The sequence below is a fragment of the Phyllosticta capitalensis genome, assembly GCF_038381095.1.
Source record: "Phyllosticta capitalensis strain CBS 128856 chromosome Unknown BKA78scaffold_8, whole genome shotgun sequence".
NCBI lineage: Eukaryota > Fungi > Ascomycota > Dothideomycetes > Botryosphaeriales > Phyllostictaceae > Phyllosticta > Phyllosticta capitalensis.
In genome coordinates this window covers 437,275-462,299 of record NW_027117446.1, presented here as the reverse complement: position 1 = coordinate 462,299, position 25,025 = coordinate 437,275, and the positions used below count along the sequence as shown (strand labels likewise).

General features: G+C 52.3%; 7 protein-coding genes across 7 annotated transcripts; 2 read left to right on the top strand and 5 right to left on the bottom strand.

Annotated features, from left to right (window-relative positions):
* Positions 1-1,135: 1,135 nt before the first annotated feature.
* Positions 1,136-1,892, bottom strand: BKA78DRAFT_373356 (heterokaryon incompatibility protein-domain-containing protein; the record flags this gene model as incomplete). The annotated part of the gene is made up of 1 exon (XM_066892765.1): positions 1,136-1,892. A coding segment is annotated over exon 1 (690 nt), but the record flags the coding sequence as incomplete, so codon positions are not given.
* Positions 1,733-2,839, bottom strand: BKA78DRAFT_319922 (uncharacterized protein). The gene has a single exon (XM_066888904.1). It carries the CDS (start codon positions 2,492-2,494, stop codon positions 1,898-1,900), a length of 597 nt encoding a protein of 198 aa, XP_066741724.1. The 5' UTR covers positions 2,495-2,839; the 3' UTR covers positions 1,733-1,897.
* Positions 2,840-3,194: 355 nt separating this feature from the next.
* On the top strand, positions 3,195-4,529 carry BKA78DRAFT_381511 (heterokaryon incompatibility protein-domain-containing protein; the record flags this gene model as incomplete). The annotated part of the gene is made up of 2 exons (XM_066893008.1): positions 3,195-3,303; positions 3,357-4,529. 2 exons carry the CDS (start codon positions 3,195-3,197, stop codon positions 4,445-4,447), a joined length of 1,200 nt encoding a protein of 399 aa, XP_066741723.1. The 3' UTR covers positions 4,448-4,529.
* A 25-nt stretch (positions 4,530-4,554) lies between these two features.
* On the top strand, positions 4,555-6,071 carry BKA78DRAFT_345418 (uncharacterized protein). The gene is made up of 2 exons (XM_066890489.1): positions 4,555-5,369; positions 5,394-6,071. The coding sequence occupies exons 1-2, from the start codon at positions 4,767-4,769 to the stop codon at positions 6,045-6,047; spliced, it is 1,257 nt and encodes a 418-aa protein (XP_066741722.1). The 5' UTR covers positions 4,555-4,766; the 3' UTR covers positions 6,048-6,071.
* Positions 6,072-10,571: 4,500 nt separating this feature from the next.
* Positions 10,572-11,580, bottom strand: BKA78DRAFT_172613 (uncharacterized protein). The gene is made up of 3 exons (XM_066883274.1): positions 11,106-11,580; positions 10,848-11,016; positions 10,572-10,786 (listed from the first exon to the last, which is right to left on the bottom strand). The coding sequence occupies exons 1-3, from the start codon at positions 11,469-11,471 to the stop codon at positions 10,731-10,733; spliced, it is 591 nt and encodes a 196-aa protein (XP_066741721.1). The 5' UTR covers positions 11,472-11,580; the 3' UTR covers positions 10,572-10,730.
* A 7,818-nt stretch (positions 11,581-19,398) lies between these two features.
* On the bottom strand, positions 19,399-19,657 carry BKA78DRAFT_354744 (uncharacterized protein; the record flags this gene model as incomplete). Its single annotated transcript, XM_066891787.1, has 2 exons — positions 19,399-19,454; positions 19,516-19,657. 2 exons carry the CDS (start codon positions 19,655-19,657, stop codon positions 19,399-19,401), a joined length of 198 nt encoding a protein of 65 aa, XP_066741720.1.
* Positions 19,658-22,112: 2,455 nt separating this feature from the next.
* BKA78DRAFT_381506 (major facilitator superfamily) lies at positions 22,113-24,257 on the bottom strand. The gene is made up of 2 exons (XM_066893007.1): positions 23,375-24,257; positions 22,113-23,272 (listed from the first exon to the last, which is right to left on the bottom strand). Exons 1-2 carry the CDS (start codon positions 24,023-24,025, stop codon positions 22,334-22,336), a joined length of 1,590 nt encoding a protein of 529 aa, XP_066741719.1. The 5' UTR covers positions 24,026-24,257; the 3' UTR covers positions 22,113-22,333.
* Between the last annotated feature and the right edge of the window lie 768 nt (positions 24,258-25,025).

Sequence of the window (25,025 nt, the reverse complement as noted above, 5' to 3'; positions counted from 1 at the left end):
TCTCGCCCATAAGTACCTTGAAACGGTTGTACAAACTCCAACGGAGCCTGAATCCTTCGCGTTTCTTGCTATCGTCGCCAATGAACAGATCTGTTATCTCTGGGCCAGTGACCCTCCAATACTTGGCTTCGAAGGGGCGATAAGTCACTTGAAGCCGCCGTTCTAGCCCACCCCCAGTTTCGGGCACGCACTCGTAGACTTCATTGTCTGGCCCAGTCCAGCGATAAATTTGATCTCCGGCTGTCGTAGCGAGACATAGATTGGCGTTTAATGCTGACTTGCACGCCCCATGGCTCGGGGAGTTGTCTGGAAAACTTTTCAAAAGACCAAGCATCATCTCAAACCAGCATGACAGCGATTTGATCTCCGCTTTATTTTCTGCCTCTGTCTTCCTTGGGTTCTTATTCAGCGACACATCAATGTCGAAAAGGGCCAGTTTTCCGACACTGGATATTTGGATCCCATCCAACGGCAGTTGAGTGGGATAACCCCTAGTTTGACAAGTTTGAGGACACCAAAATACTCTATTCGCCGCGGCAAATTCTGACGGGTATGTTGGGTCGTACATAGCCAATTCCCTCTGTATCCTTGTCCAGTCGATGTACCACGAGGGAAGGCCTTGAGACTCAGGGGAAAGAGATTGGCGAAGCGGGAGGATTCTTGGGCCATGCCTTTGAAACATGACCTGTGTTATGGTCGTCATGACATCTGAGAAGTTTGTGTTTTCCGAATAATCAACGTCCAAAAGAGCCCGATCTTTTGGCGACAAGAAGGCGAAAAAAGCGTAAACACGATCTCTCTCATCGGAGGCCTGAAATGTGTCTCTCTCGAGGGAAATGAGGTATTCAAGGATTTCCTCCAAACTGAGCTCTGGCACTCGAAATGCTTCGGATAATCTTCTGGAATCTCCGGGACTCTCGTGTAATTCAGCTTGAGCACTAAGCTGTTCCCTTCCACACATGTCCCAGAGGACGAAGAAGTGCTCTATGGGAGCGTACCAGGCCTTCATTACAGACCACGGACCAAAAGTCCAGGTGCCCAGCTGAAGGTCGCGCAGGAAGTGGACTGTCCCCATAATGTTCTTCCATGAAAAGAAGCAAGTTCCACACATGATGGATGCCGCTCGAGCCAGAGTGACCTCCTGAATGACCCATACACGGTGCCACCACGGCCGCTCGAACACCTTCCGGGTTTGTGGAGTTGGCTCTTCGAACAAGGGACCCATCAATCTCTCCAGTGCGTCGGAATCATCGTTGATCATCGTCAGAGCCCAGGTTTCCTTAATCTTCTGACGATCATCACCAAGCTGCTCGCGAAGCTTTAGCCACCAGTCGCCATACTCGTCGAGAGCACCAAGCACTTCGGCGCTCCCATCCGCTTCAGGGCCGATCCAAGCAAATACTTCGGTTGCTCGACTGTAAATGCAGCCCATAAGCGGCACCTGTGAGTTCTTCTCATCCTTGTCATTTTGGTTGATGCAAATGGCATCAATCCACAAGGGACGCCCTCGTAGTTCTTCCAGACCCACAAGAACCTCGAGAACGGCAAGGAGATTTGCCCTGACCTCAAACAAAGCTCCATCCACGACAATTTGGCCAGTATCTTTGGCATCACCCCAGGTGTAGGACAAGGCGACGTATTCCGGGTGGTCTTCAAGAGAGAAATCTTGCACGCGGCCGGATATGCAGCGTTTCTGTTCCGTGGTAGTGGGCGACTTGCTCGACGAAGGATCGCAGGACGTGGGCTCAGGATGTTTCTCCAGGAAGAACAGGCGAATCTGCTTGTCCGGCTGTTCCAATGGCTTGTGTTGGAATAAATCAGGCATATTTGCAGTGTCTCTCCTGGAAGAATGATCAACTTAGTCCAATCAGTCATAGCCAGGGGTAAACAAACTTCCTCAAACTGAGAGACGGATTCGAGGGAGTTGCTCAGGACGAAGACGGAATTCAACGGCAGGCATTGGGTATTGAGTTCTCCAGACAAAGTGCAACGACGACTGCGAGGACAAGTGTTGGCCAGCGCACACCGCTGGGTGGGCAAAGCGTCCAGATGAATGGATCTGCGAAAAACTGCTAGTTCCCCACACTACTCGACTTGTGCCTCCGGCCACGATCACGACTGCGAGCTCCTGCAATCGGCAACCCATGAATTTGATGATCCCCTTACCTTCCTCATGAATAGTCTGACTAGTAAATCTCGAGCTTCTTGACTCCGAAGTGCTCAATTTGACTGCCGGAGTCGAAAAATCTGTGCGCTCGCCCGGGAAATCCACGTGAGAAAGAATCATCGGATCGGGTAACTGTCCACGGTCTCCCGGTGTTTCTGTCTTGATCTTCTCATCAGATGTCTGCTTTCTTTCCACGAGCTCGGCAAATTCTGCCCGCTGAACCAGACAGCGCGGGAGTTTGCGCGGGAATGAAGGTAAGCGATGGCTGCCGCCGGCGCAAAGACGCGTTTTGATCAGCCCGGTCGAGGCAGAGCTCGAGGCAGCCATGGCGACTTGCGTCTCCGCACATCTCGTGCCAATCAAGCCGTTGGTCGGGCGGAAAGACGAAGGCGAAGATGGTTATGGCGGCGGTATTGACCGTGACGGAAGAACCGTCGTCACTGGCTTGCGTTTCCCGTTTGGGATTCTGCCTGGGAAAACTGGGAAAACGGGGAAAAACAGGTCACCGGCTTCGCTTCTAAAGCCACGTGCTATGCGAATACGGAGACGTTGAAAAAATCCAAGTCTTGTGCCGTCATCGAAAACTAGCTTGGCTTGGGAAAGGTGGGACTTGGCGCTGCAGATTTGCAGAGAAGAAAAGGGCGCGTCTTTATGAATTACGGAGAGCCGTGGCCAGTTGGAAACGTGGGAAGTCAAGTATTGTCGCTGAATATTGTCGTGAGTGTAGATTCAGGACGTCGCGTGTTTGTGAGACCACTCCCAAATCGCCGTCTGTAGCGAAATTCGTGTACTGCAAGCTTTCAACCCGATTAGGATAGCGGCTACCCACTCTTACGCGGCAATCGGTGCATTCTCGCATGCAAGCCAGCTTTTGATCCGCCAATTTAGCGCGCACAACGGGGCCAAAATACAAGCCTTGGAGCCTCGTGGCTTTACTTATCTCGCCTGTCCATCCGGGGCCCGAGATGATAAAAGGCTGCAATCTTCCAGCCCGCCGCCGTCAATATTTCATCTGCACCTTTTCAGCATGGCATTCGAAATTTTGCCGCTTCTGCCTCCAAGATATGAAGATGTTTTGCCCAAGCAGCAGATAGATGCTCAACCCAAGCCGACCCCGGTAATGATGGACGATCATAGTACGTACTTGTTTCGGCGTCATTGCGAATACAAAAAAATTGATTGTTGCAAGGCTCCTGCGATTTGTGTCAGCATCTCGATCTATCTTATGGCCAATTCAACATCCATAGCGGCCAAGCTGCTGTTCAGAAGTTCGCAAGAGACGGTAGAGACGACAGGATACTGGAATTCTCTCCTGAATACGCCAACTCACGGTACCCGCTGGGAACTTACGAAGAGATCCATAGGAGAGCAGGCACATGTCCTTTCTGCCGCTTGGTGGAAAGGTCCACCAAAAGCTCCTCGTTTGATCGTGGCAACGGGGAATGGAAGGACGCCAAATGTTTTCTCACTTGGGAGCTTGATGGGCGAAACATCGACCCCAATACCGAGCATGGGAATACCAAAACGCGAAGAATTCGCATCCACTGGGAGGGTGCTTCAATTCCAGATGCCTTCGCAATATTTTTGGCGCCGCCGAAATCGTTGTCGACTGACCTCGCAACAACGAACCCAAATACAGCTTTCAATGATCATTTCCAAGCCAGGAAGATTCAGCGGGACGCCTCGAAAATCGGACTGATCCAAAATTGGTTGAACCAATGTCTCCATGGACACGAAGATGACTGCAGACAGAAATTCGATAAGGGCTTCAGCAAGATTGCCAAAGAATCACATTTCGGAGTCATTGATGTTGTAGAGATGAGGTTGGTGAGCTTACCTCTTCGGTCGAAGAAGAAATCTCGTGGAAGCCGTTGGACGGAAGACACTCTGTATGAGTCGGATACGAGCTCGGATGAATTCGAAGATGCAAGGACAGTCGGCCCCGGATCCGATGACTCGCCATACGAGCCTTATGTAGCGCTGAGCTACGTTTGGGGCAGCAAAGAAGACCAAGAAACGTTCGAGGACCTGCGAACGAGCTTGAAGAACGTCCTCATGCGAAACATCCGCAACGCATTAGAGGAGGACATGAAGAAGATGCCGAAATCCATACGGTCAAGCGTGGAGCTTGTGAGACGTCTCGGTTATCGATACCTGTGGATCGACTCGATTTGCATCGTGCAAGATTCAAAGCGCTCGTGGAAATGGAACTCGGAGGTCATGGACCGCATCTACAGCAACGCTGAGTTTACCGGGCTTGGTTGCACTGGATCCTCCTGAAGAAATCCGAAAACAGAATGAACAGATAATTGAAAAGTGTGCACCAAGGGTCCGGCTTACGATAGCCAGGGATGTCGAGTCCCAAGTCGCAAGCTCGACATGGAACAAACGAGCTTGGACTTTTCAGGAACGCCTGCTGTCCTCTCGATGCCTCATATTCACACAAGGACGGATCTTTTTCCAGTGTCGGGCGGCGACTTTCTCGGAAGATATCGTGACTCCCCTCAAAACGACAAGAGCATCCGCATGGTCACTGGATCTGATCAACTCCCCGCTCGTCTTGTTGAAAACCCTCCAAGATCGACCTTTTTGGTTCTTCATGCACTGCGTCGAGCTTTACTCTGGACGATATTTGACTAGATCCAAGGACATCTTGGCTGCATTCAAAGGGGTGCTGAATTTAATCGACAACGCCATGTCAGGTCCATCCGCTTTTGGCCTGCCGACATCTCATTTCGATCTAGCTCTCCTGTGGACGCCAAAGAGAGCGTTGGAGCGCCGGAAGGGAGACGATGGAGACGACTTTCCAAGTTGGTCCTGGTGTGGATGGGAAGGGGGTTCGGTATCCTATCTCAACCAAGATTTCATCCAAGACTGTCTCGAGAATGTCCACTCCTGGCTGATCTCGCATACCTGGATCCAGTGGCATATTCGAGACCACGAAAGCAAGCTTCGTCCCTTGTGGTGGACGTGTGAGTCGGAACCGGCCAAAGGGGAGGAACGATGGAAAGGATACGACTCTTTCGATTACTCCAGTGAGCAGCTGGATATCAACAACAAAATGCCGGGGGATGAAGATTGTCGCGCGGAGGAACAGCGGCGGTACGAGGAGGAAGTGCTTATGCGTGAGAAGCAACAACTTGAAGAGGAAAGACGCCGGCTGGAGCAGCAACGACACATGACACATTCTCCGAATCAGAGTGTTCAATACCTGCAAAATGGTTAGGACTGGGAGAGTCAAGCCTGGTCGGATGCTTCAGGCTGGCAGGAAGATCCAGAGCAACGGTATCAGAGTGAGAATGCTCCGAATTACCAACTCCGGGCCCGCCCGAGTGCTCCAGCCGGGCACGATCGTCAGCACTACCACGGGGCGGAAGATGAGTGGTCGTCTTTGAACAACTTCCAAACGGAGAGGCCTCGCCACGGCGCAAGGATGGCAAACGAAACAAGACCACAAGAGTGGCATCGACCTGGGTATGATCATGAGCGTTTAGGGCCGGGTGAGACCAGAGACCCAAGGATGAATGTTGTTGTTGTAAACAAGGTATACAATGGGTATGACAGAGGAAGTTTGCAAAGACACCAAGCTCGAGGAAGGACGGTTAGGGACCCTGATCCTCGATCGTTTTCAAGCAACCATGGCGGCGCCTATGGAAGACGGCCCAATTCAGATCCGTATGGTCGGAATTTCTCAGCGAAGGAGGCGTGGCGCTACGAAGAAAGGAAGTTCAAGAAAAGAGCACCTGAAAGTCCGTTGGCGGTACACAAGGCACAATTTTCGAGCCAGTATCCTTTCAATGGCGACTCGACGATTCTGCAGTTCTGGACAGAATCAGTGTGGCTGTACCTTGTGGAGCCACTGAGAAAATTTCCATTCTAACGAATCAGGCTCGACCTGTGGTCCTGGTCTCAGCAGATATGGTATCGCGGACGGAGCTGGAGACTGGTGTGGATCGATTGTGCTCAGCGAGAAATGGGCGCAGAAGAACATACGCCAAAGCCACATCAGCGGAGGGGGCGCGCGATTCCAGTTTCTTGCATTGTCCGACGCGAAGAAATTCACCGAAGAAGAGTGCGAGACTTGGTCGTATTATGTTCCTTTGGATAGGCAGCAGTCTGAGTGGAACCTGCACTACGTGATGCTTGTCGAAAAGGAGGACGGCGTTCACTATCGGGTTGGCGTAGGGAAGGTCTTCAAAAGCGCATTCCAGAGAGGCGCAGGAGGGTCATCCAAGTGGGAAGAGATTGTCCTTGGGTAGATGCTTCGACGGGCTTCGCGCAATCTTCCGCAACAGGTTTTTGGCCGGCTGTTTTGGTGGCTTCCTTGCTGTCACGCGTGCGGGCTTCCAAGAGCTTGCTGGCGAGTTTTTTCAGTGTTGCTATGTGTTGCTATGCCTCGTACTTCTTACAAATGGATGACAAGCGTTTGGAAGCAGGTTCCCTGCGGGCGAAGTCGGAAAGGTTGGCAGGTGCAACGATGCTGCGGCTGGAGGTTTGTTTGCCGCCCGCTAGGTCTCCCAAATGCGGTTAGCGCGGTTCTGTCCAACGTCGCCGCCAGACGCGTCTCCGCTCAAACAACAATGATGATGCTTTTCGGCAAGATCAACATCTCAAGTGCTCATCAGGGACACCAGCCGTGTTTTTATCGCTGACCATGCGCTTCAATGCAGGGCAACCAATGTCGTTGTCAGCGAATGAAACCAGATCCCTCTCGTGGACGGTTTGTGAGACTCTGCGAAACAACAGTCAGCCATCGTCGTACGAGAGAAAGGAGGGGTACTTCTCGCAAATCTTCCAATCCTGGATCTGAAGACTCTCCATCATCTTCATGCTCCTTTTTGTCTCTCCGCTTGGTCATTTAGCATGGCTACGACATGGACCCTGCCAGCATTGTCGGACTTGTCGAATTCGGCCTCAGTTGTGCCAGCGCCATCTCAAGCGTCTTATCTGACATTCGTGGGGGTGCAGAAGACGCGCGAAAGCTCATCACAGAGATCGAATTTACTGCAGATGTCGTCAAACAGCTAGATCGGGTGATTGACAAAAACAAACGCACACAAGGTTTCAACGACCAAGGCCTTATTCTTTTGCAGAGCTCGCGACAAGAATGCGAGCAGATCCTTGAAAGGCTGAGACTCTTAGTCGTCAAGTCAGGGACAAAATTGCCACCAAAGGCCAAACCAGGCGAATTTTACAAGATTCGTGTCCAGGACATCGAAAGATCGATCTTCCGTACTGCTGATTGGGCGCGGCATAAGGGGACATTTGACCAGGTGGTGACAGACTTGGAAGGGGCGAGGAGCCGCGTTTCGATAGCTCTCCATACGTACAGCATCCAGGTAGCCCGTAAACCGAGTGAGAAAGAAAGAAGTCTGAAAGAGCTGGTTGAGCTTTTGCAGTTTTTGAAGGACTCTGGGAGACCACTTGAAGATCTGATTCCTCAGCCGCGAGATACTCCATTGCGACCAACTCAACCATCGCTACATGAATCAACTGTTGACCCTTGGTCTCCTGGAAGCAGAGGCTCTGGAGACGAAGGGATTGTCTCACGACTCAGTTGGGCGGGAATCAGTTCCGCTTCATCAGCTTCAGAAAGACCAAGACCGCAAAGTATGTCTGAAGACTCCGAAGACAAGACTCACTGGCCTCTCGTCATTCGCTCTATAATCGAAAGAAGTCTACCGCATTCGAGGGTCGTGTCGCACCCCAAAAAGCACCAAGGCCGGAAAATTCCCACTGTGTTGCGTGATCAGAGCAGCTCAGACGGCATCGCGACAACAAGAGCTTTTTGGCTAGACAAGAATGATTCCGGGAATTGGACCTCTCGGGAATTGGAATACCAATTATGTCAAATCTTGAAGGACCTGAACCACAGGAGACCGGTGGCTCGCGCAGTTGAAGTTCTTGAGACACTTCCGCAGCGGTGCAAAGACGTCATTTCTGGAATACTCGCAGCCAATGAGGACGACCGCATTATTTGGACGCCCTTGCTTCTCAATCTCATGACGAAGAAAAGAGACTCCTTTTTTGCACGACATCTGAAGCGGCAATCAGTGCAGACCGATGGAATTTCCAGCTTAATCATCGTCATGAAACGTTCCCAACGGCCTCTTAACTTTGAGGACGAATTAGCAAAAGCCTGTCAAGAGATCGGTTGCATGTTTTACGAGTCTATGAAGGATGCCAGAGAGGATGCCAAAAAAGAAGACCCTGTTGATTCGAAGAATTGGGAAAACCAACGCGATGAGGCCCGGCTCCAAGAGTTTGACAAGCTCCGGATGTCGATGGAAATCAATGAATTAAGGCGCCAGAATGAGGGGCTGATGCACGAAGTCTGGAAGGAGACCCGTCTGAAGCAAGAGATGCAAAGAATAATTCCCGCCGAAGAGTGGGAGCGTGCAAAAGAGGCTGCAGAGAAGAGACAACACGAGAACACAACTGAAAGCCAGCAGGGAAACGTGCGGTCATCAGAGGAAGAGATCCAGCGCATCATCAAGGGTGAAAAAACCAAGGACAATGACCCGGTCATCGTTAATGTGGGCGGCCACCACCACCACCATCACAAGATCAACAGCCCACCATATCCAAGAATACACAAAAATCGAGTCGAGATTGCCACGTTGACGTACTTTGGGCTACCGTGGGAATATGACAAAGTAAGTTCATTCCTTCACTGACTCATACATGGCACTAACATCCATGGGCAGTCTGATGGTGACTACCTCATCATACTTAAGGAAATGGAAGACAAAGAGACCGAGGCCCTTTTTGCGCATACGAAGTCACTGCGGCGCCGCACAACTCTGCGCATCGAAGAGCGGCCAAGCAGATCCAGAAGGCCTCCTAATCCCATAAGAACACGAAAGAGGGGGAAAACGGAGAAAGCCCGAAAGCCTCAAACTGTAGTCGAAGAGTTCGCGCAAAGAGCAATGAAGGCTTACACAGGAGTTGTGGATCCTTTGTTCTCCGGCAATGCAGGGGAGGATGAGTCGGACCAGAGCGAATGTTAAAATCACCGAGTGCCTTCGAATTTCCTTTCTCGACCTGCTTCCATAGTTCTGTCATGCACACCTCTGTTTTGAAGAAGTATTTCGTCATTCAACTTCACCTTGCACGAAGCTGTCAGCCCAGTCTGCCTCATGGCGTCGAAAACACTCGTCAGGAGTGCGCTGGTCGCGCCTGAAGCTCATAGAGCAAGTACTCCACCATCACCACCAGGCGCAATGCTGCAGTAATGCCTCAGGGCATCATCGATGTAGTTACCACATGATCTGCCGAATTCCAGGCAGAGCACGTCGGAGACTAGTTCCAAGGGCTAGGGACGGGTGGCGAATATAAGGGAAAAGGGTAGGCCGAGTGGCGAAAGAATCGGCTGGACACATGGGGAAAGAACAAGCGAGCAAAAAGGAAAAGAGAGAAAAGAAAGATCAAAGGTTGGCAAAACAAAATAACAACGGCGGGACTTGAACCCGGGAGCAACTCTTACCAGATAATACTTATTAACTGGGGGATGCTCCTTATCGTGATATGTCCTCGACCACTACGCCAGGAACACCACATATGCGGTGGATACCGTTGTTATGGAATCTGATTCACTTTTTGTTAATATATAGCCCACGTTTCAAGGCAGCGCAACAGACACTGCGCCTGTTCGCTGATGGTAAGCCAAGCTCAAAGACATACAGACAGAAAAGTCGGACGAGAACACATTGGATAATCAGCAGCCCTGGCGGGGACTTTCAGGGGCGCAGGCAGAGACATCAGCCGTTTTCGCTTACCAGTCCAACCAAAAGCAAACGCGTTGGCCCCCGCGTCGTCATACAATCCGCTAACGAGCGTGTAGACGAGCCTGCGACTAGGTCTTCGATATTGGAAATGGAGACTGAATTTGCTCGCGTCCGCACTTGGGCGCTGATTGATTCGCTGATGCTCTCCCAGACGCGGACGACAGCCTTGTGGAAGAAGCTGGCGCCAGACTTGCACGCTGAATCGCCTCGCTTGCCGCCCCTGTCCAGAGGCACATCAGTCTGCCATCGCGTCGCAGCGTTGCGCCCGGCGACCGTGTCGCTCTCATGTCTTCTTGGAGCAGGACCTCAGGTACTTCGAATTTTCTGGCACTTCATCACCTCAAAGAAGATTCGCGACAGCGTACTCTGCAAACAGTGACAGATCAGCGACACATAAGCTCCACTGTAAGGTTGATGATAGCTTCCGCATACCAAGGCAGGTTACCCCTGACCCCTGAGTTCTGGCAATCGAACAAACATCACTTGGAATTTGTGGATGTCGCTGCGCAAAAATGAGTATCTCATGTGCTTCTAACTCTCATCAATTCCTCTAAGCCGCTTTAGATTTTGTCAAAGATCCGTCATCGTTGTTGAGATGAAAGTTTTCGCAACGCCGTCGGCTGGGAAAGGAGCCCCCTGAAACTCCAAAACACGCAATCTGAAGACTTCGCAATGTCTTATGTACGAAGAGGCCTTGAATGCGCTACTTCCCTGAGAATTCGCGACAAATATTTACAAAATGGTCGGCTGTAGGGAAGTCCCACAGTGTTGTCGCATCAGTCCAAGTGGTGGTTGGGCAGGAGAATGACGATCCAGTCTGACATTTGAGGGTCTGGTTTTAAAAATGGGTCAGCAAGATACTGATAGGTCACTATGCGTGAGATGGTACGTACCCGCTGTGCGACGGAGGGACTGGGTCTGAAGACGCAGGGACGCATACGCAAAACCAGTGGCCATGACCACACCGATGAAGGATATCACAACTCCAACTATGTTTATTCCGTCACTGCTCGATAAATGCGGCAAAGGCGCCATTGACGATGAGGGCGGACGCGGTGAAGCCTGGGAGCTAGAACAAGAACGAGAGTCAGCGTCTGACACGCCATACAACCAAAGCCACTATAGGAGCCTCCGTATTTCGTCGCACATACACTGATTTGAATACACGGGCAAAGCTTCAAAGGTTCAAAGGAGGACGACGAGAGACGAATCTTGCAACGACCAGCGCGACATCGAGGTATTTGCGAAATCTTATACTGACCCAACCTTCGCAAGAGACCTGCTTGCCTGGTGGGCGACGTGCTGCGCCACAAGCCTATGGTAAGGTTTATACTGGCTGCGAACCCGTCATTGCATCGAAAGAGAAAAGATGATCTGCAACGTGCAGTGTCAGGTTCAATTGACATGGCAGGCATCGGAGAAGCGCAACGCGATTGATTGCTCGTAAAGACGCCGTTGAAGGTCGAGATCGTGGTCGCGGGTAGCCACCTTGGAGCCGCCATTAGCTTTACTGACATTGCATCAGCCTCTCAGAGTAGCGCATTCGCGATCGGTCGGCTCGGATTGATAAAACGTGAAAATGTGACCGATTTTGTGCGCCGTAATCAAGCCGCCGTTGCAGGTCTGGCTAACCGGGAAGGCTATAGGTCTTGCCAACCAGAAATGCGGCAAATCTTGCCAGCTGGGAAGACTGCAGGTCTTGCTAGCCGAGAAGGCTGCAGGTTTGCCAACTGGTGCGAGGCTGCATGCAATCATGACGTCTCACTACACGAGGCTTTCCATCTGCGCGTGCACCGACAAAAAACAGAATCAGCTCTTTGCATGATTGGTTTCTCATATGTCCCGTCGCGTTACGTGTTGAAGAAACCATTGAAGGACCGAGAAAAGGTGTTTATCAGGGGTTGGGAATTCAGGGGTAGCACCTCCTTTCGTTCATCTATTGCTGCAAGAAGCAAAAGGCACATTAAGAGTCGCCCTTATGCCGACGAGCGCCAATGAAAGCAAACGAGTAATGCCGAAGTGTGATGGATGATTGACCGACGTATGATCCATGGTACAAATCTGACACGAGTCGAGAGTATCATAAGGGCTTTGGAAGCCTTTCTACTCCCTGCAGCGACAATCGATCGCGTAAAGTGAGTTGTTGTCAAAGACCACGAGGCCAGGGACGGAGATGCGACGGGGCTTCGCGAATGGCAGCAAATCAAGAGCGGGGGGCTGAATCCTATCCATCACGCACAGTGTGGCCGAAGCTCTCGACCCCGTTTCTGCATGTACCGATCGCCATCACTGGAGTGAACGCGTACCTTAATAGTAAGCCTCAACAGTATGACCAAGCCTCTCCCGCACTGGAGCAGTAATACTTGACAACAGACTGTCAAAAACCTCCCACGCCACAGAATAAGCCTGAATCGCAGGCCCTCAAAAACCTCCCACGCCACAGAATAAGCCTGAATCGCAGGCCCTCAAAAACCTCCCACGCCACAGCGTAAGCCTGAATGCAGGCCGTCTTTACCTGAACATGAGGCTGCCAGATGCGCAGCGATCCGCAGCGCCAGAATCCCCATTCTACTGGCGAAAAACTCCACCACTCTGTCCTGCGTTCACGATGCACGACGTCATAGCTATCCACCCATGCATACTTACCAGCCAGTACTGACTCAGCATCACCACCATCCTCTATTAGCTGTGCATTCTTTTCTCGCTCTTCAGGAACCGGTCTCGCTCCCTCGTCCAGGCCTTTCTCCCATATAGGTCACCGTCTTCGTGCAGCAGACAGATGACGTAGAGTAGACTGCGCAACGGGACGCATTCATGCTTCGGTAAACGACTTCAACTCTTGCATAATCAAGAGATATCTCAATCGAAAAGGGTTAAAAGGATTGTTACAAAATGGCTCTCTTGTAGAGCTGGTATCTTGCAGAGTGGTAAGCAATTCAATGCTACTGCAATAATTGCGCTCATTGCATTGCGCAATGCAACGCAATGCAATCAATAGGCTACCCCTTACTTATTCAATGCGATCAATCCAGCAGGCCATATTGCATTGCATTGCATTGAATAAGGAAGTATAAAGAGAGTATAAGGGGATATAAGCAGGGCTCTGCTGTAGGCTATTCCTATTTTAGAAATATAGCTAATTTAGGTGGAGTCAGGGGGGTTTCTGCCGGGCGGTGTGCATATTTTTATGCAATCAATAAAGGCAATGCAATGCAATGGGATTCTCTTATTGGTCAATGCGATATGGGTTTCCTTATTGCACTGTGCAATCCATGCAATGTGGACGTCATATTGCGTTGCATTGCATTGCTTACCACTCTGGTATCTTGATTCGATTACATGTACAAGAATATCAAATCAGCTGGCCAGAACAAATAATCGCGTAGCAGATGTGACTCCATGCTCCTTCAGGACTATGCATGCTGAGGCGGCCTGATCGATGTGGAATATTCACTGGAAGCTGAGCAAAACCGATATTTGTCGAAGAGAAGTCCGGTCGCAAGGTCCGGGATAAAAGTAAACTCCGCTACAGGAGAAGGGTGCATTGTTTCGAAAAACAATAATTGCGACTTGAACAAGACGGGAAGACGACGCCGAGCGGGGACATAGTCCACATCATGTTCGTTGACGCTCAAACAGCGGCAGTCCTCGAGAACTTATCAGTCAATTGACTCCATTCAAAGTTGGATTCGGATTACCTGAACTCTGTCTCTGCTGTTTCTGAACTTTCAGGGACGCGTATGCAAATCAAGTCGCCAACACCACACCAATGCAGGACACAACCAGTTCTGCAATTTCGATGCCGTTGCTGGCGGAGGGTGGTTGAGGGATTGCGGCCATGCCTGAAAAAAGGCACTGAAGTGAAGTCGGAGGTCTTGGATGGATTTGCTGCGGAGATTGGTGATTTCTTTCGTCTCATAGATCGTGAAGAACGCTAAGGCGTCTTATACAAATCTCGTTGATGGGCGTACCAGTTCCGCAATGGCTGCTGTTGTGTAGGTATCCTCGCGGACAGGGACGGTTGCGGATCGGACGAAACGGACATGGGGGTCAACGTTGGCCAGTGTCAAGGCAAAAAAACACGTGGGGGTAGCCGCACGTTCGACTCTGCATCGCCGCTGACCAACCGCAAACCTCTTGGCGTAAGCCGAAGATGAACAAGTCGAGACATCCTCCATCAGGAGCTTTCACGAGGCCAGGGCTCGGTTTCAGAGGCGTGGTGTCCATAGGTTGAAATCTGACAAGGCTGTGGCTCAGTCCTTTGGGAAAGCATGGTGCCTGATGCACGCCCACGCTCCGTGTGTTACCCAAGCCTGCAATCCGGCCTCATACCCTGGGCTCATCTCGCCCGACCGGTTCAACTCCCCGCATCTCCGCATCTGGTTGTCCTCGGCCGAGGGCCCCCTGACACTAATATCTAAAGAGGACCCCGCGGCCGCAAGAACTTTGACAGCGACCACAACGACACATTCACACATCATGCTTTTGCTCTTCCTTTGATTCCCAACCTCACTCTCGCCCTTGTCCTTCTCTTCTTTGCGTGGCGCAGTCTTCTTCCTTTTTTCTTGCACATTCATCCGCAAGCCACGCCGACCTCCTGTTATCCTGCCCCCGCCCCGTTTTCTCTCTTTCCTCGTCCTAGGCATCCATAGCCCACGAAAAGATCCTGAACCGATGACAAAGACGCGCGATTCTCAAGAAGCGTGCGGTCTATCTGATTTCCCAAGGCGGTTGGATGTTATGACCTGTCAAAACTTCTTACAAGTGAAATTTGTTTCGAAAAGTTTCGAAGCCAGATGGTAAGTCTTGTGTGAGGACGAGCAGGCGGTATATTTGGCGGTGTACTACAACGTCGTCATTGGCTGGAAACGTGAAACGAGAAGCCCACTACTTGGTAGAGGAAAGCGAGCAAAAATTCGACCCCTTCTCACGGCCTTTCTGTCCCACATCAACCAAATGATTGTCCATCTCCTCGCCCCCTGGTATCTCGAATGTCTGTGCTCTTGTCGTTGCGGCGCTGCACAGTAAAGACTTGTAGCACGTCCGCCGCATGCTAAAGATAGCGCCTGCAAGCCACGTCTGAGGTTCGCCGCCTGCCCGCCGACAAAGTTGCGCTTCCTGAGGTGCTTGGTCGAGCAAGACAGGGCACCGCCGAACGTTCCATTCCTCAGGTCCTACGCTTATCCCAACGGCCGGTCCCGGAGCCAACTCGACATGAAATTTGTGTTTCATGATCCCTCTGATGTCCAAATCGCAAGCTGCTGTTGGACAACGAGCTCAGCAAACACGGAGCAAATAAAGAACTTATGACTGTGAACAAAAACCCAGGCCTGAACCGTCTCTTTTCACTGGACCAGGCGCAGGATCTCGGAAGACAGAACAAACAAAAGGCCAAGCTTTTTGCCACTGCTGCGGCCAGGCAAGGTCAAGTGGGGACAGAGGATACGCGTCAGGGGACCTGGTAGACGGAGGAGCAGTGGTCAGGGCTAGGCCTCCCATGGCTGGTCAAATGAACCGCACTCTCAGACCAAGCGGGAGACGACCGTTAGGAAGAGAGGGAGAAATACCATAGCGGACGATGGTTCATGGCTGAGACCCTCGCTTTCGCTGCTTGACGCAAAACTCTGACCACAAGACGCAAAAGAGCAGGTCAACAGCGATGTGTGAAAGACTGGTTGGCTCACTATAGGGCACTTGCCATGCACTTTAGTATTCCTCGAAGTGCTTCAGGGCCCATCGAATGCAGTTGACGTCACACACGATCGGATCGCGCCGTCGCATCGCCACGGCTACCATGCGCCTCTCTGCTGAAGCCGACATCTGCGCCACCATTCACTCGGCCTCGACGCCTTGAAACATGATCCCGCTCATCTTGCAAAGCTCATCGACTTCGAGAGTACTTCATAGGCTGTCGATCGTCAAGATGCTCAACTCGCAGACTTTGACCCGTATTCCACCGCCTACGCACAGGCACTGCTTGGGGCTACCTTTCGTCAAGTTCAGCCCGCGAGTACAGAAATAGACCAAGAAAGGCGTATATAAGAATTCCTGGCCTCCTACCAAAGGCGAGTCCATTCCTCACAATTCCCTGCATCATCATCCACCTACCTTCAAGACAGAAACATGGCACCGATTCCTTCTTCTTCGACCGACACCGTCACAAATGTTATGGGCGTAGTCGTCAACTCCATTGGGGTGCTGTTGGCAACCGGATTTGCATGGGCGGCTCTTTCCGCCAAGCGACAGACACTGAAGATTCTCCGTCCCTCGGGTAATGCAATTGAAATTTTAAGGTGAAGCTCTATCTGATTGACGGTCGTCTAGGCCTGCAGCTGTCCGAACGGCAGCAAGGATAACGGACCGGATTGCATGTCATCCAGACACTGCATCCTCTCGCTGGAGCGACGTCCACTGTCATCCGAATTCATGGCTACACACTTCTCTCCAACACGGCCGATTCTTTGCCACGCAAGCAATTACCCTTCCGAGAGGATTCCGCATCGATAGAGGAGTTTCAGGCTTTTCTGTATCGTATTGTACATATGATTGGATCAAATTAGTTGCTCTAAAGGAAGAAGGAGGAAGAATGGCTGTCAATTTTTTTTGGAAGATCTTGTTCGAAGCTCGCTCCAGTTTATTGATTCTCAAGGTCGATGTTCTGGTTGTAGCATTGCGAGTCTTTGGCGTAACTTCATGTATCACTAGGATTTCACATTCAATTAGGTCAAGTTCTTGCTGCGATCAGCAGTTCAATGTGACTCAGATGTGTGTAGGAAGGGAAAGGAGAGCTCATAATGACCTGAAAATATATGAGACTCTCTTCTTGCGTCCGTATTTCAAACTTCTCTGTGCTGGATTACGTTACCCCTGACTCCTGAATTTTGGCGATCGAATAAACAGCACTTCAAATTTTTGGACGCGTCTGCTCTTCAATCGATTTTGCCTCTCTTATTCCTTCTAACGCGTCTATAGGAGCCTTAGACAGTGTGAAAGATATGTCGCCCTTGCTGGGATGAAGCTTTTGTGGCCCAGTTATGTTGGAGACCAAGACCCCCTGAAAAATATTCGCCGACTCAAAAACACACGACCTGAAGATTGCGACAAGTTTGCAGTATACAGAAGCTGATGGAGGTCCTTCTCTCCAGAATTTGGGGGTATGCTGCGATAAGCAGCCAGTAATGTGTCGACCCGATCAGATGATTGGTTGCTTTAGTCCCAATGATGATTTGGCGGGAGAATGACAATCCAGTCGTGTGTTTGCGGCTCTGGGTCGAAGCTCTAGTTAACAAGGTGCAGATCCGCCACTTTGTGTTACGTAGTACGAACCTGTTGCATGGCGGTGGGCCAGTGTCTGTAGGCGCAGGGAAGCATAGGCAAAACTGGTAGCCAGGACCACGCCGACGAGGGATATAAGTACTCCAGCAATACTGATTCCATCGCTGCTCGACAGAGGCGGAATTGGTGCCATTGTCAAAGGATGCCTAGACGTGGATGTGGTAAACGTTGGAAACTAGGGCCAGGAGAGAGGTCTGTCAGTATCCAATCAGCTACGCCACAAGAACTCTTCAGCAATATATCCACATACATTGATGCGTTGCGAATTGAGGTATTATGTTGTGCGCTGCTAGAAAATTAGCGACAATAGTAAAGGCAGGACTAGAATTCTTGCGACGAGCAGAGGGACGTCGAAGGCATTCTCAGTCCTTATACCGACCATGAAGGCGATCTTGGAATCCTTCGCCCAAGTGCCGCTGCGCCTCGGGACCTGTCCAACCCTTAATCCAGGTCAGTTTAGTCATGCCTCTGGCTTACGCGCCAGGTCCGACTGGGTTTCAATACCGTCATGTTGGACGTACAAGCCAGAGGCATCCGCGCAGCCTACTGGCTCGCTGCAAGTTTCAAAACAAGCGACAAAGCTTTACTCTCCCAGTGTGATAGCTCCTCCTCGGATGGTTCGCTCTCGACAAGACTCGGGTCACACTACTTCTTGTGCCACGCGGCATCAGGAGCAAATGGCGACCAATTACAACGAACTGCGACCACGACATGCCTCCCACACGCATACATCTACTCCATGGCTTACATGTGTTCGTGGGATCATGTCCAGGAAGGAAAAAAAAAAAAAAAAGAAGAAAAAAAGAAGAAGACACAGGAGCACAGGGGTGAAAGCAGGCGGACGTAGAACAGATGCAATAATTCCCCGCCAAAGTGGTTGGAGAATTGGCGGCATTTTGATATGATGGCAAAGGGACTGATTTCTGGGTGAGTGGTGCTGGTAACGAAAGCGGTGCAGCTTTTGTATCACTAAGAGGACGTGGAAAAATAATGGTGAGGAAGCTGATGAGTTAACGTCGAACAAGTGAGTTAGCCAGAGAAAAGTAGTCGAGGCGGATGGTGGAGAATATTGGACGGGAACACGTGATTCGGGGGTGCCGGAGGGTTGTAATGTAGGGGTGATCAGTTAGGGCTTTGAAGAGGCTGCTGCTGGCGGGGGCTTTTGGGGGCGCAGGCACAGGCCTTGCACTTTTTTGCTTACCAGTCCAACCAAAAGCATTCGCATCGGCTCTCTGCGCCTTTGGTCGTGCGACTCGTGGCCAGATGCGCAGATGAGCGCTGCAACCTGGTCGCAGTTGGAATGAAATGGATGCTGTCTTTTGTTTTCGCGTTCATGCTTTGATGTCTATGATGAGGGGCATGTTGAGATTGATCTAGAAGTCATGCAGAATGTCAACAGTGCAACACGAAAAACGAGCTTCTGTAATACACTAGTTTCGAAGTCCCATCTAGGTCGTCTATATTGGAGAAGGAGACCAAGTTTGCTTTACTTGTCCCTGCGCTTTGGTGGCGACTGAAGCACCTAGCGCCAAGCTTCAATATTGATTTTTCTCGCTTGCCGTGCGCAATTAGTAGCACATCAGTCTTCCATTGAATTGCCGCGTTGCGTTCAGTGAGGGCATTGTCGCACAAGGCAGCGTCGTTCAGCCTTACTTGTCAAACGGGCCTTTGAGCCTTACTAGCAAAATTAAAAAGTCAGGTGTCCTTGTAAAGCGACTCTTGTATTTTCTCGGCGTTGCGCTGGCACCCGCATGCTGAATCGTGTTACCCCTGACCCCTGAATTCGAACAACACTTCGGATTTCTGGAACGTCTTCCCGCAAATTACTCTTCGGTGAATCATTGTTCCCGCTACATCTATTGAAAGCCTCGCGCAGTCGCTTCACGCTATGAAAAAGATGTGTGGTTGTCAAGACAAAGCCTCGCGACGCCGTGAGCTCAGAAAAAGGACCCCCCTGTCCAACTCCCAATAACTCTGAAAGATACCAATCAACTAGTCCGTAATGCTTAGAGGGGTACAAAGAAGCGTTCTGAAGTTTCGTAGCCCGGAACCCAGGCAAGGTACCCGCCAACGGCACTGACATGCATGTCTGACGGACATGTCGTGGCATCAGTCCCAATGGTGGACCGGCGGGAGCATGACGATCCACTCGTCTTCTAGAGGCTCTGATTGGAGGTAAGTCTTAGTAAGGCACTGAAAAGCTGGCTTGCGCAACATGGTACGTACCCGTCGTGCGACGGAGGGACCGAGTCTGAAAACGCAACGAGGCGTACGCGAACCCCGTTGCCAGAACAATGCCGATGAACGATACCACAACGCCTGCAATGCTGATGCCGTCGCTGTGGGATAGATGAGGGACTGGCGCCATATTTGAGATGTAATGCAAAGTCGATTCGAGAATTGTGGTCTAGTAGGAGGCGAAAGATTAGTTCGCAATGGACTGCACAACGAGATTGCTGCTGCTGCTGCTGCTGCTGCTGCTGCTGCAGTGCCGCTTGTCACCTACATTTAGGCGTCGCGAAAAGAAAAGTCGGAAATTCCCGAAGCGCCGTGTCGAAAAATGGCCAACCAGACGACCCAGAATATGAACAGGAAGGAAATCTTGGGGACGACGAGCTCTAAGATTTCGAGGCCATTGCGAATCCTTATAGCGGGCGAGCATTTGCAGGAGAAGCGTCTGGCAGATGCTGCCCGTGAGGAGGACGCCGCTATCGTGTGGGCTGGGCGTGTCCGATAACCTCTGTTGCTTAAGACTAGGTGTGCCATGAATAGCCCGACGCGAAATAAGCGGCCACACCTGCCAGACAGGGATTATGACGGACAGTCAAATCAGCAGTCTGCCCTCTCTCTGTTGTTGCGAAGTCAGCAGTCTCTCTGCAGTGCCACCAGTCCAGCCTTATGGCGTCTCCAGCTGCGCCCCGCCGCCCACTCTGCCGGCCAAGGGACCGGGATAACTAGGTGCACCCGTGATGCTTGACGTCAGACCCGCGCTGCATGATTCCTTGACACTCGAGTTGGACCAGATTGCCCAACAACCTGCATCTAGCGCTTGCATCCGACGTTCTGGCCGCTTCCCGGGTGTGGTATTCCCTCCCTTCTGAAGACGTTTCCCCCGTTGCGTCGCACAGGGCTACCCAGCAGCCAACGCGCATGCCTCTCCCCCGCGGTCGACAGACAACACACGAGCGGGAACAACGAAATAAGGCAGAGCGGACGATGCGTCGCCCCATCCTACAGACGAGCAGGACAACATTACCACAAAAATTCAGAACAAATTTGGCCGATTTGAGATTTGGATGCGAAGGGGTCGTCAGGGGTAGGAAATTCAGGGGTAATTCCCAGCACTGACTTACGTGCCTCTAGCATAAGACGTAACTAGCAGGATGGTGGAATGCAGTTCTAAAAGACAAGACGACGATAAGCGCGGACAAATAGACGCAATGCGTCCTGAATTTAGGAATAAGAAACAAGTTAGAGGTGGGAGTCTATTCTCGTAGAATGCCGACCGCGCAAGAGTGGTCAATAGAAACGCGCCCGCAAAACCAAAGGCGCCCAACCCAGCCCGATGCATGGTACCAGCAGCTGCACCAGCGGTCGCTTTCGATCAGTCCCAATGATGGTTTGGCGGGAGAATGACGATCCAGTCTTGTGTTCGATGCTCTGAAATAGAAGACTTATCAGCAAAATACATCTCGGCGACTTTGTGCAACATGGTACGTACCTGCGGCCCGATGGTGGACCAGTGTTTGGAGACGCAGCGAGGCGTATGCCAGACTCGTGGCCAGAACCACGCCAATGAATGATATGACAATGCCAATGATGCTTATTCCATCGCTACTTGATAAATGAGGGACCGGCGCCATGTATGGAAGGTGACTGAAGGTGAAAGTGTTGAAGACTGGAGATCTATGGCCGGGGAAGCGTCAGTGTCCAATGGAATAAGCATTTGGGGGGGTTGCGGCGTCTTGTGCACGTACTTTGATGCGTCGCGAAAGCTGATTGATGCGGCACTTTTGAGAGGGAAAAGGCCAGACGAGTAGAAGTCAGGGCGAGAGATAAATCTTGCCAGCGACAGAGAGATGCAAAGGCATTCAAACTCTTAAGTATATGGTCCATCGCGAGAGACTCTGGGCGCCTTCGGGCCACGCCGCTGCGCCCCGTCACATACGGACTGGAGGGTTTCCCTCATGCATGTCAGACGGCTGCAAAGTTCCCGACACTGTCCAATCAGACTGTTGGGTCACACGCGTTCGCTAAGGCAATTGGCTGGGCGAGGGTAACTTTACGATGGGGAAGAGATTCGCCCTCGATTGCTGTGGTAAAATACGCAGACGCTCTGCAGTGACACTGAGTCCTCCAGGCCAAGCCGGCGCGGGGCTAGTTGACTGGTGATTGTTAATGGCCAACAGGATGTCGAGGCGACCTCATTCTCGACCCTGTGCTGTGCCACCACCGCCACACCTATGGTCATTTCATCACGGCCACATACTTGGCACTTTGCGCCCCACCTCACCTCGTGAGCCACCCGTCCCTGACGTGATGCACAGAGCTTGGAGAGGTACCTTACTTGGAGCGCCAAGAACTTTACCATGCCGACCTGCAGCTGTGATGATTGACGTCATAGGTATCTGCAGACACGCATCAGCGCAAAACCAACGTCAAATTAAGGGGTATGAAGTTTAGGGGGAATCTCCGACATGATTGCAAGGTGATGGGAAGTACAAGAGATTGTTAGCACAAGAGCGAGCAACAGATAAAGGACGGCTCCGAGTAGACGACCAAGAGTCCGGATAGGTGTTAGCGCAGCGCAGGATGGAACAAGTGGCCGATACTATCACGTTGAAAGGTGTCCGACAAGTATTAGAAAGTTGACGACGCGGGTCGTACGTATCATAACGTCATTGTAAGTTCCTCTTCCCTCTCCTACCAATATCAACGACACACGCACAAAATCTCCACAATATATACAGCAGAAATCAACACCGCAACATCACATATCCGGCATCAGTGCACAGCACCATCACCAGCACCCTTCGAAACCTACCTATACTCCCGTCTTCTCCACGGTCGCCGTGCCATCGCTGTGATGCACAATGCGCTCAATGCCCTCATGGTCCACATTCGCAGCCTCCTCCATATCCGAATCGTGCGCAACGTCGAACTGCCTGCCCAGGTACTCCGGGCCCACCAACGACAGCAGGATAACGTACGCGTACACGCAGCCCATGAAGATGCAGATGACCTTGCCGTACTCGTACCGCTTGGTGTGGCCCTTGGGCGGCAGGGGGAAGCGCTCGCCAATGGTGGCCTCAATCGTCGACGACGCAGAGGAGACGAGGTTGCCGAGCTGGTAGCTGGTGCCGACGACGAAGGTGCGGAAGGAGCCGGGCGAGAGCTCCATGAGGTGGATGGGGATGACGCCCCAGGCGCCCTGGACGCAGAACTGCTGGAAGAAGGCGGGGGCGATGACGCTCGAGTCGCTGACAAAGGTGTACGGGTACAGCAGGGCGCCGCCGACGAAGCACATGGTGATGATGGAGAGGCGCCGGCCGAAGATCTGCGACACGTAGCCCACGACGGTGCCGCCCGTCATGGCGCCCAGGTTGGCGACGACCTGCGTCACGGTGACGGCGTCCTTGCTGAAGTTGTATTGGTTCTCCAGCATCGTGGGGTAGATGTCCTGCGAGCCGTGTGACATGAAATTGAAGCCGGCCATGAGCAGCACCATGTAGATGAGCAGCAGCCAGTGCTTCTTGAGCGCCACTTTGCCTTCGGCCATGAAGGTCGCCGAGATGTTGTGGCCCGCCGCGCGCACCTGTTGGCGTTCTTGGTAGGCTTCGGTCTCGGGGAGGCACAGACGGAAGAGGATGATGAGGACGGGCGGGCATGCGCCGAACCAGTAGAGCGGCCGCCAGCCGTGCGACGTGGTGTTGACAAGGCCACGCGCAAAAACGGTCGCTAGGAGGTAACCGAAGGCGTATCCCTGCAGCGCACAATCTTGTCAGCCAGGGTCTGTGAGGCGGCCGTCGGAACGAAGCGAGCGACTAAGCGCGGAGTGTGGGGAGAAACAAGGGGAGAAACAAACCTGCTGCAGCATTCCCGACACAATGCCCCTCGCCTGGTCGGGGCAATCTTCAAGCGCCGTCGCAGCAGCATTGCCGTATAACCCGCCCATGGCAATACCGAACAGCGCGCGCACGCCCAAGAATTGCTTGTATGTGTTGCAAAAACCAGTGCCGAGCTCCAGGACAATGAACAGGACGTTGTTGACGACAAATGGCCACTTCCTACCGTACCTATCGGCAGCGATACCGAACAGGATAGAGCCGACGGAGCGCAGCATCAGCACCAGAGTGATGCCCCAAGTGATGTCCTTTTTGCTCTTTCCAAACTCCTCGGCGAGATCCTCGACGGTTAGCGAGACGGTGAAGAAGTCGAAAGCGTCCCATGTCCAGGCGATGAAGGCAACGAGGAAAAACATCCATTGACGCGTGTTGAGCAAGCGCAGCAGTTTGATAGGATTGGGCGCCTTGTGCATGGGCGGCTTCAACGAGGGGATGCGCGTTGCGATGTATTGGCCGACACTGACATGTTCGTCGGGGCCCGGCTGGGCGGTGCCCGAGACTGTGGTGCTGGTGATTTGTCCCGTGGTAGCATGATGGTACGGATATGCGGGCGAGGGTTGCGGAGAAATGGATTCGGTTTGTTCGGGCAGGTCGTCGTGTTTCTCGGCCATGGTGGGCGGTTCAGTGGGTCGCCAAGGTCGCGACAAGGTCTTGGGTGCAGGGCGGGGCGGAGGGGGCTGCGGGCGAAGCCTCGAGCCAAGACGTGACAAGCAACGACAAGCCTGGCGATCAATGTCGGCAAGACAAGACGAGGAGGAGGAGAAGAGAAAGACGAGATGCAGTCTCTCAACGGCGTCGTGAGCTGGGCCTGGGCAGAGGAATGGCGGCTGACTACCAAGAAACGGGCGAAGGAGCTAGGCTTTATACCAGCGCCGTTCAGCAGCAGGCGTGCCACGGCGCCGAGATGGGCGTGCAGATGTGATGGTCGTCGATGGCTGCGGAGCCCCGCGTTGACTGGCCAAGACCTGGGGTTGCCCCACTGCACGCCCGCTCCCCGCCTGACTCTGACCATTGCTTCGGCCTTTTACCACCACTGTGCCACCTTCTCCGTTATCACCACTGCCCTACCAAGCCGACCACCAGACCGACACCCCAGGCCATTGTGCTCCTCTCCATCATCAACTCCCTCGAAATCAATCCTCATCTTCCCCAGACTCCAACTCCCACCAAACTCTCCCATCCCCAACGCCAAACTCAATCTCAGCCCAGCAGAGGCCAGCCCAGTCCATCATCGCAACCCCGGTCCGCCCTCCAGCAAACCGACTCGTCGGCAACCTCGTCTCGGGGCAATCGCCGCCGCGCGCCAGGGCCACCACCCTCCAACAAACCCAAAACCCCGTCACAAACGTCAAAAAAGAAAATTTTCCCTCCCTAGTTCCCCGACCGATCGGCGCACGTAGCTTCCCCAAAAGACAGACTTCTGGAGTCGCGGGCTCCGCGTCGCTCACCTGCCACAATCGTCATGGCGTCGAGCATGTCAACACCTTGTCCGCACGGCGCTAGCTTGTCTGGGGATAATTTGCCGGCAGGATTCCTGGGTTGAGCCCGGCTTGTCTGTTTTGACTGGTGCCCGCGCTTAGCGTCCTGCCAGACCGAACTGCTGGCGTCGGT

Bases quoted from the DNA above. Each gene is read 5' to 3' on its own strand.
- BKA78DRAFT_319922 (XM_066888904.1), bottom strand. From the start codon at position 2,494: ATGGCTGCCTCGAGCTCTGCCTCGACCGGGCTGATCAAAACGCGTCTT.
- BKA78DRAFT_345418 (XM_066890489.1), top strand. From the start codon at position 4,767: ATGCACTGCGTCGAGCTTTACTCTGGACGATATTTGACTAGATCCAAG. The intron at 5,370-5,393 runs GTTCAATACCTG...CAAAATGGTTAG, and splicing joins CACATTCTCCGAATCAGAGT to GACTGGGAGAGTCAAGCCTG.
- BKA78DRAFT_172613 (XM_066883274.1), bottom strand. From the start codon at position 11,471: ATGTCAGTAAAGCTAATGGCGGCTCCAAGGTGGCTACCCGCGACCACG. The intron at 11,017-11,105 runs GTATGTGCGACG...TCTAGCTCCCAG, and splicing joins GCCCGTGTATTCAAATCAGT to GCTTCACCGCGTCCGCCCTC. The intron at 10,787-10,847 runs GTACGTACCATC...TTTTAAAACCAG, and splicing joins GTCCCTCCGTCGCACAGCGG to ACCCTCAAATGTCAGACTGG.
- BKA78DRAFT_381506 (XM_066893007.1), bottom strand. From the start codon at position 24,025: ATGGCCGAGAAACACGACGACCTGCCCGAACAAACCGAATCCATTTCT. The intron at 23,273-23,374 runs GTTTGTTTCTCC...TGTGCGCTGCAG, and splicing joins TGTCGGGAATGCTGCAGCAG to GGATACGCCTTCGGTTACCT.